Source organism: Pundamilia nyererei, unplaced genomic scaffold (assembly GCF_000239375.1).
Source record: "Pundamilia nyererei isolate P.nyererei 1_Seehausen unplaced genomic scaffold, PunNye1.0 scaffold00035, whole genome shotgun sequence".
NCBI lineage: Eukaryota > Metazoa > Chordata > Actinopteri > Cichliformes > Cichlidae > Pundamilia > Pundamilia nyererei.
In genome coordinates, this window is record NW_005187436.1 from 1892460 (window position 1) to 1903867 (window position 11408).

General features: G+C 41.6%; 1 protein-coding gene across 1 annotated transcript in view; it reads right to left on the reverse strand.

Moving 5' to 3' along the window:
* LOC102197655 (RNA polymerase II elongation factor ELL) overlaps positions 1–11059 on the reverse strand; it is a 24336-nt gene extending 13277 nt beyond the window's left edge. Inside the window, exons 1-2 of the mRNA XM_005729938.1 lie at positions 10881–11059; positions 8041–8088 (exon numbers count right to left, since the gene is read on the reverse strand). Of these exons, the coding sequence (XP_005729995.1) occupies positions 8041–8088; positions 10881–11018 (186 nt within the window). The 5' untranslated portion in view covers positions 11019–11059. The remainder of the gene's footprint in view (positions 1–8040; positions 8089–10880) is intronic.
* Positions 11060–11408: the final 349 nt, after the last annotated feature.

Genomic DNA, 11408 nt, shown 5'->3' on the forward strand with positions numbered 1-11408 from the left:
TTAACAGTAATTAGAAATGATCAGCCAGAAAAGCATCAAAGTGAGCAGGCATAAGAGGCGAGGCACGTCCTCGGGACCAAAGAGTAAAGTAGTGGCTGCCACGACCAAAATTATAAGTCAACAAAAGTCGCAAATTTGTTTTTAAAATCAGGGTACGGCTAAACAAAGGCTTTGGGATAAAGTGAGGTTGCACTTACACATTTAGCATTGCAATACTGCCACCACGTCCCCTTTTTCAGTCACTATGAGCCCCTCCAGCCATGCATTAGATCTGCCTGTCACCCCCATCGGTGCCACCTTGCACACTTCACATTCTAATTCTAATCAATGTCACTTAGGTCAGACTGTTTAGAGGTCGCCCCCCATTTCATTCACAGCTTCCTTTTCAAGCTTCATAACCATATGTCTTTTAACCCATTAGTTCCCACTTCCTGACTTCTCGAGGAGAGCCTTTCTACGTAGCCGCAGGATAACAAACTTTAAAGCGCCAGACGACTATAAAGCCTGAACAATAACCATAGCTCAGTTTATTTAAATATCACAAATTTACAACAAACGTCAACCTAATTGTAAGGTTTGTATTGTAAGGTAAAGCTCATACAACATTAGAGACAGAAACAGCAACCCAATAATCCCCTATGACCAAGCACATAGTGACACAGATGTTTTATACTGTGCTTACTTGCTTTCTTAAATTATCAACTAAGAAGACCGGTGACACTCATACCTTAGAATATATATGAAGCTACAGCTACACCAAGTAGCTTGCCTACGTTAGCAATAAAGCTCAGAAAAGAAAAGAGAGATAATGTATCTATAGCTAATCAGCAGTAATTGTGGAACTATCACATGACCCACGGTCTCATAATTCCAAGAAAAGCTATCAACCTATATCAGACAGGAAACAGTTAATCATGAGAAAAGGTTAGCTGGTATCAGTTAACTTGTAGAGGCTTGATGACACTTCCTCTTTGCTTTGAGAAAGTAGGAGATCTGAAGAATATCACTGAGTATGCAAGATTAATGCAAGCTTGAATATCAATGTATTTGTTTATTTGTTTATTCAAGCAGAGCATTTGGAAAAATATTAAAATTTTTCATTTAACATTTTAAGTCCAACAGCTTTTTGTAGCTAGTGAGTGATATCATGGATATTTTCAATGTGGAATATGTCCAACTAAATAATTGTCTTGCACTTCTGTGAATAAAAAACAGAAACCAGGAACTACAATTTTAGTGCAGAAATTCAACCACCCTTTTATTTTAACCCTTTTTTTTTTACATTTCGGAAAATAAGGTTTGCGAGACCGCGACAGATCATGATGAAGCGCTCAGTGAGGGTAAGTCGCACTGAACCTAAAAATGCGAGTCATTTACTTGAAGAATTTAGGAGTCACTGTCTGTTATTTTGTAGACACATCTGCAGGCACTTGTCCTTTACAGCTAATCACGTATCTGCGTCTTTGGTGCCTCCTGAGTTTGAACAAGTCTCAGAAGGAAAGTGCACAAACATATGCCTAATATTATTTCTTTAACTGCTCAAAAATGACTAGAACAACACTGCTGCTACTTTCTTACCAAAATTGATTGTTTGAACAATAAGTTTTTTGTATGTTATCTTGTAAAAGCTTAGAGCACTAAATAACATTTTTCTCTGACTTGTTACCTGGTTAAATTGCTACTTTTTTGCTTTATACCAACAGCAACTAGTAGTGCTGAAGTATCAGCAAATACAGGTTTATCTGTTTATAATTTTAAATGCTGCAGAATATACTAATTATCACAGTCAAGTGGACTTTTGATGTGGTAACTCAAGGATAGAACTTGCACCAACAGGTCTGTTATCCCAAGGCTGCTGTCAGTCACGTAGTAGGTGTAGATTTACATAGAGACGCTGAGTCATACACATATGGAGCTTCTGCCTGATCCCCTGAGGCCGCCAGTGTGTGTGTGTGTGTGTGTGTGTGTTGTCTTTTTTAGGCAGAGGAACCTTCACACCCTGACGGGTCACACGGAAGGAGAGAGGTCAAATATTTGACTGTTTCGGTGGAATGTCAACAGAGAGGCTATTATCAGTCAGAGCTCAACGCTCAACGCTGAACAAACAAAAATACAAACAAAAAGAAAACAAACTATCCAATCAAAAAAAAGAGTGTAATTGGAAATTAATTATAGAAGATCCACACACAGCTTTTATATGCAGCTACTAACTCAGAGATAAATGAGTAGCTAACATCAAAGAAAAACGCAGCTTCATTACCCAGAGGTCACTGAAACAATATTTACTTCTTCGTGTGCTTGCTGCTAATGACTTTTCATTTTAGTTCAGTACTAGTGACAAACTATCTCTAAACATTTTATTCTAGGGGGTTTAGTTGTGTTAGGAAAATATGTCAATTGAATTATTAAAAATGCGCTGTTGAACGCCATTTGAATATTTTCTGACTTCTGTCTTGATTCCTGCTGTAAAAAGTTCATAATTATGGAGATAACTATTAATTCAGGGTTACTTGTCCGGTTCAGAACGTGGCAAAGAATTCATTAAATTGCTTATGTGCTACAGTATTCCAATTATGATTGTCGAGTCCTTTAATCTGACGATTAATTAATCAGAGAAAAGCTTAATCGGGTATTACTATGATCAGAGCGTGCTATTAACACGTGTCAGTTTAATATATTTGAGCAGCTTAATATTAAGAAGCACACAGCGGTGAGAGCTGTGTGCAGCACTGCTTCTCATTATTATGGCGAGAGTAAAAGTTTAGCTGGAGGACAGTTACAGTTCGAGCAACAAAAAGGCGAGCCATAGCACCTTGTCAGTGCGGCCCCCCCCATCGAGCGCACGGGCTAGTACAATAACTGCCTCTGTGGCTGTAGCCCAGACACATCTGCTACTCCAGGCACTGTGTGCGGAGATGTCAAATACTTTCAAGCTGTTTCAAGGTGTGAACTGGACTGGAACAGAAAACCTTGGCAGGGGTCTCAGCAGTTGAACAAGGACAAAGGGCACCGATGGTGATGTCCTTGTAAAACTTCATCTGTAACTCCTCGAGCATGTTTAAACTGCTCATCTTTGATGAGGTTAAACAGAGTTCTTAACCCTGTCTTTGTGTGACAAGAGCGAGGGGGGGAAAGGGATCATTAATGAGATCTACGTTTGCCCACCTCTGTGCTACGCGCAAGCCAAACATCTGCAGAAAAAGATGAGAGGATAGTTTTTCCTCTCTTTCTTTCTTTTCTTTGCTCTGCAGACGAATGCGAGGAGGCCAAGGTTCCCAGCTCTGGTATTTGGCATGGTGGCACTGAGCAGGCGCCTGGATATGTGATTTACTCTGAAGCCTCTGCCTCCTGCCCCTGTCTGTACTGACACTAGTAACCATTGTCTTCTCATCTGAGCCTACTCAGCCATAGCTGCTCTGTGAGCTGCCCATCTTTTGTTCTAGCTTCTTCCCCCACAAAGCTGAGTGCAAGGGCCTGTCGGGCCGCCTGGATTATTCATGAACAGCAGGGACGTGTGGCTGTGTGTGTTGTTGGGTGGTAAAGGGAGGGATTGGGGGTTTGGGTGTGTGCGTGGAAGGGATGGGGGTGGCGTTGACTCCCAGTAGAGCCAGTGCATGAAGGATGGCCCCAAATAGTCTTCCTTTAGGAATGTGTATCTCAGTAGAAGAGGGGGATGGATCCTGACTGGAATTAGTGTACTGGTTACGTTTCTTTTTTTTTTTTTAAATACAGTTTAATATATGAATGTAACTTAAGATTGACAGTAATAATAAAACAAAGGAGAGGAATTTGTTATTAACAATCATTTGTTACAGTGTGAGCAACATATCCACTGTGACAGTTATTAAAATCAAAATTACATACCCTCAAAGATTCATTTAGACCTCTTACAGTGTGAACTGAGCTTTCAGTGAGGGTGGATGGATGTGGCGGTGATGCTTGAGGATCTATTCATCGAGGGGGGTTGGTAGATACAGGAAAAGCAAAAGAAGCGGGGGTGGGGACTGACGGGAGTTGTTGTGGGGATATGGGGATGGGCAACTGTCGAGCAACCCCCAAGGTACTGCCTGTTATGCCAAGCAGAATCAGTCTTTTTCCAAGAAGCTGAAGCTAATCTGTCATCCTCAACAAACGCTCCCTATCTCAGCACCCCTGACACTCCCACCCCTTCTTTTAGGTGCCTTCCTCTTCACACACAGAGGGATGGAGACGACACTTAATAGCCTTCAAATGTAGAAGAGCTGGGCTGCTGTTTTCTCTCAATACAATATGTAAACTTCCCAAATAAATAAATAAAATCTATTACACACATGCAGATTGTGTTATTCTGCAAATGTGTTCCCCTTATAATCCAACAATCCACTGCAATCACTCTGCTTACACTCCCATTACTGGACTGGTAATCCTATAACAATTCCCTGCCTTGAAAATTAGGTAAAACGAGCAAATAAACATTAAATATCTCCAAAACTTTCAAAAGAGATGAGCTGCAGGGCTGTCATTTTGCAAGAACTGGAATTATCACCATACAGGTTCATACTTCTGACTTAAGCCACTTTAAGAACCTCTGGTGGCATGCAGCATGACCTACAGCGCAAATCATCCCGGAAAACAGTCACATAATCTGATGAATTTCTTTGTGGAACCACGTCTCAGTTTCTGGTGCCTTGCAGATATTTTAGTTAATGATTTATGGTTGAAGGCTTTACTTGTTCACTTTGGGGATATGGAGCATAATTTAACAACAAATAAAATCAAAATCTGCAAATCTGTTTCAGTGGAGTCATGCGTTATTTCTGAGTTTCCTAACAAGGCACTTGCCTCTTTGGAACGTAAATGAACTGCATAAAGACGCAACACGAATGCAAAACTATTTGTGTTTCTAATCCTGAAAATTCTGTTTGACTCACTTGCACGTTGCCACCTTATTGCCTGTCCAGCTTGAGCCACTGATTCATCTTTTCATCACTCTTGTAAGCTTAAAACACCGGTGTTCTTCAAAAGAAGCCAAAGAATACAGTAATGACAGAGAAGCTAACTAAAAAAAAGTCCTCTTTAACCCTAGGATCTCATGGGGCTTGTTCTAAAATATACTGTATGATCTAAAAATCCCAACTGCATCTGCACAAACACAGTGGGCTTCAAATGGGCAGAGAACAGAGGGACTTTTGCTTCGCTTAACACATCTGGATGAATAGAGCGGCGTGTGCCCTTTCAGAAACACGTGGGACAACTCTCCCTCTCACCGCTTTGCCACTGGGAGAGGACAGCTCTCAACCACATTCCTGTTATTGTTATTCTAATTAGGTCCCAGAAAAAAAGGGGGGGAGCGAAAAGAAAAAAAAGGATGTGTGGTGTGCATGCACACATACACTCTCCCACAGTGGAAGAGCTTATTTGCAGTATGAACGCGAGGCGAGGCAAAGTGGTGCGGTGACAGGGGAATAGAGTCAGAGCAGCCATGTGTGAGATAGAGGCCCTGATGGTCTTGCAAGGATTCAGCCAAGGCGTGGGGTGAAATGGCACAATAATCAAGAGGACAGGCGGGAGGGAGGAAGCTAGCTCTGCCTTCACACGCAGTCGTCGTGAGGATATCTTAAGAGCACCTCTGCATTCCCCCTCATCCAGCGCCACTGTCTGTACGTGACAGCTGTGCACATGAAAACAGAGCCATAAACAAAAAGAATTACTCTGGCAACTCCAGTTGACCGTTTATGCACTGAAAAGGTAATAAAACCGACGTCACAGCTGACACGGCACATCGCACACGCGTTTAAACGAAATGGCAACAACAGACGTATTAGACTCATCAAGCCTTTTTTCAGTGCTGCGGTATAACATCGAACAACTCTACACTACAGCTTTGCAGGATAATAACTGAGATTTCTTATAAATGTATGAAAACATGAAGGTGCGCGCATTTAATTAACAAGCAGCTAACCTTTACCTATCAGTAGACTTTAGCATGTATTAAATAAAACAAAGGCCAGGTTCTTTTCTTACTAAATGGATTTACGTCATGCCAACAAGCAGGCAGCATTGCCAGTAGCACAGGAAAATAAGCACTGGGATGTGAAATTCCAGACCATGGGAACCCAGACCAGCTCCGAATATATTCCTTAATCCTAGTGATGACTTTTAAGGAATCCAGAATGTTTCTTTTCAAACTCTCTTCTACAATGTTCTTATTGATTCATCAAAATATGCTGTTTTTCCTTTTTTCTTTTTTTTTACCGTTTTCCACTCACTGCTCCCAAAGCATTGTCATTGATCAAACTCACTCACTTTCCTTTCCTCCAACAACATGCAGTTTTAAATCTGTTTGTCCAAATTAAACAAGTAAAAGCAGGGGTTAGCTAGATTCTCCTGTTTTTTTTATAGTAATTTGTGTTTCATAGTTGCCTTGAACACCAGATTCAGAGTCCTGTTGTGTCTTTCATTGCATGATTACAAGCTTGGCAGACAATTTACAATAGTAGGGCAGAATGCCGCAGGGACAGAGGGAAAAGCAGCCGAAAACCTCAGCGTGCTATTTCTTGATAGGAACCCTGGCCCCTGATACCACGCAGCCCTGGACTGACGCCAGGACGGTGATTTGGAGAATTCTTCTGGTTTCTGCGGCCCTGGAAGTGCCCTTTTTACAGGAAACGTGACATGAGCCAGCAAGGACAAACATCAGAAAGAAGGCAGTCGTGGCTTTTGTGATCAAGCTCTACAGTTGGCAGCTGTCAGCAGACGCATGACCTCTTGGACCTCATGTTGCTTTTGGGGAAAAGGATGTGATCCAGCTAACAGTTAGCAAGTGGAAAGATAAGGGGAACGTCTACATCTGTGATGGTGAAACCCTCCAACTGACACAGATACTGGATGTCCTCTTGGTCTGTTATGTGCCAGACTGCCATGTTAACCAGCATCCTCCCCCCACTAACGGCTTAATATGGCCTCCCCCACCACCAATGGCTGCCGCTACCTCATTAATGCCCAATCGTCCAGCTCTGGGACTATTGTCGGAGGGGGAGGGAGCCCATGCTTGAATTCCGCAAAGCAATTTGAATATGTAATGTGCCAGCCAAGATATAATCACCAAATCCTATTCAGTGATTAAAGCACACTTAAATTGCACTCACTTAACATTGCTACACAGAAAGATGCAATAAGCGGGTTAATCTGCTGCTGGCTTTACAGATGTTCCTTTACATGTTTACATTCATCATTTGCACTTTGAACATATTTTGCACATTTTCTTGGATAAAAATTCCTCCACTTGTTTACCACCCCTGCTCGTCAGATCTTTCATGTCTGCGCAGAGACAACAGGCGTAGAGACATGGGGGGCTCCCTGGGGTTTGCCAACTCCCCTTCCTCCTCCCCCCTCCAAAAACAAAGCCTCCCCAGTTACAAGCCTGACCCAGTAACCTGGCTAGCAGCCTCGGGGTGTAGCACACCCTGTCTTAGGGCCCATGTGAGCACACAGGGCTAGCATTTGTGTACAGAGCAAAGTCACTTTCGTCAATGCAATCGGCTCTTATGGGGATTAGAACAGCTCCTTTTAGACAGGGCTGATTGTGTGGTAAATGTGCAGAGGCCTAGCAGGCAGAGCTCGGGAGGGTGTAATACTGGCCGGGCTAATCTAGCCGGACACAGGCATCTTTCTTTACAGTCGCTTCACAGGAATGGCCTCTTACTTTCAGCACCAAGCCATGATATGTATCTGATTTCTGTACATATACATTTAGAGAAAGAAACAGTTGACACAACTTATTGTGACTTGGAAAATGACTGACACCTTTCCCTCAAACTAGGTGCACTGACTGCTGTTATTTTCTTCATAAAACAATTCAAGGCAGCAAAACCCATCGACCTATGACAATAAAGTCATCCAAACATTTGGAAAATCACCACCTCTTCAACAATGTGTTCTTAAGAATCATTTAAGACATCTTCCAGAGGAACTGTCATAAGCGTGCTCCACAACAAATCAGAAGTAATTAGAGCGTTCAGGTTCTCAGACATCAGCGGGAGAGTATGCAAAACATCTTACCCCTTGGCTCCCCTTGAAGCAAATCGCTGGCTGATTTGATAGTGATGCCTGAGGAGAGAGAGAAAAGGAGACACTGGTCAGTGATTGAATCAACAGCTCATGCATTATGAGTAAAGAAATACCGCCATTGTTTCTAGATAACTGCCGTTTGGATTAGGGAACTTAAAACGCTAAAATGTTGCCATCACTCCCAGCTGCTCAGATGCTTCTTGCTTTAATCAGAGGAGAGTAATGTGAGCGTTAATCGTTCCATATCCTGCAAAAAACTGTGCTCATGTCAGTCGGCTGGCCGAGCGCGTTTGTGCGCGGGTGTGCGTTTCGGCTGATTTCCCCTCTAAATGAATAAAAGGCTAAAAAGCAGATCCCAGAGGAAAGACAAAGTACGCTCTGAAACCAATTATATGTCTTTGAAAAAAAAGCACTTTTACAAGCCTGCACTGTGCTGGAAATACTGTACTGGTCTCCAAGACCACAGTGAAACCTGGCTTAAGCTCCTGAACACAATATTGTTTCTCTCCCAGCTAAATGATAAAGAAATATTTGAAAAATCCCTTTAAAAATGAAGCCTGCTTTTGAGTCGACACGACTCCCAGTAAATAGCTGGAGACTGTTATCCACGAAACACAGCTTTGCCTGTGATTGACAGGGCTCGTAATTTATTATTAACAGCTTTGAGAAATGTCTTCGCTATTGAGTATTGTTGTAATTTTCTTCATAATCCATTAGCTTTTAATATTGAATGGAATAATAAATATTAAAGCACATAACACAGCCGTAAGGCTAAATCTAACTTGTTAAAGGTCCAGATTTGATCATTTACTCACTAAAAGAGTCGCTGTTTGACAGAATTGAAATAATTGGTTAATTGAAGTGCTTTTATAACACGTAACTAGTGGTTTTACAAATGTCAACAGACTGTTTATTTATTAACAATTAGCAAGATTTCTTTGAGGGGGTTGCCAGGTTGAGGAAAAGCCCTCTGACTGATGTTTATTGTTCTACCGCAGTGGCATTTAAATCACATTTATTAACAACTGCAAACATGACGGCTTATTGGAAAACGAAGACTAATGGGTGTTTAGTGACGGCTCGTCACATTTAAATAAAACTAAAGGAATTTATTACAACTTGGGAAAACATAAAGTTGTTACTGATTAGTAACTTGAAGTATTAGTAAAAATGTTATTGACCTTTAGTAAAACCACTGTTGTTTGCTAAAATGGCACCTATTACAAAGAGCTGCAGATTAATTCATCAACATAAAATAAGCAATTGTTCTTATTCTTATTTTTGAGCAGAAAGCAGCAGTGGTTTTCCTTGTTTCCTTAAATACCTGCTGGTTTTTGGTTAATTATGATTTTACAATAATGTTATAACAGTTGTGACAAACTGTTATAACATTATAAAATGGTTTAGTGCATTAGATCTTCAGCTACAGACCTTATGTGATAAGCTTTTGTAGTTTCCTTAATAAAATCATTCTCTAGCTTGTGCTTTACAAAAACACATGTATGAAAAGCATAAATAAATCATAACTAGTAACAGAAACTCTCAGGTTGCAGCTCCTTGGGACAACATCTTTCACAGCTCGGTGGGAGACCAGCAGTCTAAAACCGTATTTACTATGGGTGGTCTCTGACTTGGAAAACTTTTGCAGTAACCTCTCCTGCCTGCCTGCCTGCTGTGGCCTGGGAGAAGCTGTCAGGTCTATGAGCTCTGGAGTTTACTCTGCTTCACAGACCAATGAGCTCCGGAGATGGGCAGGCGTCCAAGCGTGTAAAGGCCAAAAAACAATACACAAGAGCACAGCAACAACTTGCAAAACCGTGCCACGCCGACCCAATGCGTACTACACAGCTGATCCACCGAGTCCCAAATCCAGAGTTAGTTTTGGGCTGTTGTCTTTTATGGTCCGTGACCGGAAATAGACTTGTTTTGATGGTTAAACAGGTAACAAACAACCAAGAAATATATTTAAGCAAATATGACTTCAGTCATAACTGGGACTAACTGTCTTATCGAGCATTGCTCTGGGAAAGACAATTTAGACAGACTAAATTATCCCGGTCTAATCTAATGGACCATAAAAACAATAAAGCAGTCTCCAGATTCGGAGCAGTCGAATAATTTGCTTGATAGCCTGTTCATTAATTTATTCATCAGAGCGGAATAGACAGGGGGAGAAAAAAGCCTTTTAAAGAACATTTAATGATCGGCAGGGACAGTAAGTAGTGCGCATTTGGAAACGCAAAGCAGAACTTATGATACCAACAGAGGACGGTAGTAGTCCCCAACCACATTTTGTTTATAGGAAATCGCCTGCGTTTTCCCATAATCTAAATGTACATATATTTTTAGATCTAGTGTACTGACACACGAAAACAAAACAGCGAAAACAAGCCCAGGGGATAACCACAAACCTTTGTCATAAAAGAAATCTAATACCTTTTGGTTTTCAAGCAGATTACGATTTGATAACTTCTCATTTTCTGTTCAAAACAAAACAAATTTCTCGGATTACAGGAAAATTCAGTCACCAGAGTGAAATGATTTGCTTGTTATAATCACAATAAATCATGCTCAGCCTACCTTTTACTGTAACACAGCCAGAAGAAAGTAACGCAGTACACAATTATCTACCAAAACGCTTTTGTCGACGGCATTTGAACCGTCTGTAATCGGGATAAGTGGGCAAACTTCACAGTTTTCTCCCTAAAATAAGGAACTGTCTTATTTTCATGCAGGTCCCGGAGTTGGGAGGCGATTCAAAAACAAGAAAATATAGAGAGGAAAAAAGACACACAAGCTCCAAAGTTGGTGAACCTGATAAATTGTCTTACCTTCAAGTTCTGGTAGGCTTCGAGGGTCCGGATGGCGGTGTCAGTGAGCTTGACGTGGTACAGAGTTTGATTCGGGGTGTTTTTGTTGATTTTAGCACAGGAGAGCCCATACCGATGCTCCTGTCTCAGCGCTGCCATTTCTACAACTGAGAGCTGCTGCTGGCGACATTCTGCCTGAAACGTCACCGAGGAGACGACCGTCTGTGGGCGGAGCTAACACACACTTACAGGAGCACGCACGCACGTACTTTCGCTTTCGAGAAGTTCCAGTCGTCGGACACCCCGATCTCTTTTTATCTGCTCTTTGATCCGTTCGCGGTTTGGGGTTTGGTCGAAGTTAATCTCATCCACCGGGGTTTTGGTAAATGCATGTCGTGACTGTTTGCAACGTTAGAATAAGGTAGACTATAAAAAGTTACACCTGATGGGATGTTAGCAGTAATTTATGTTTAATTTCTGTAGCATATTTTCGAGTTTTAACTGCAGACAGCAGCATAATAAATAGTTAACCTGCCAGCCCTTATATAT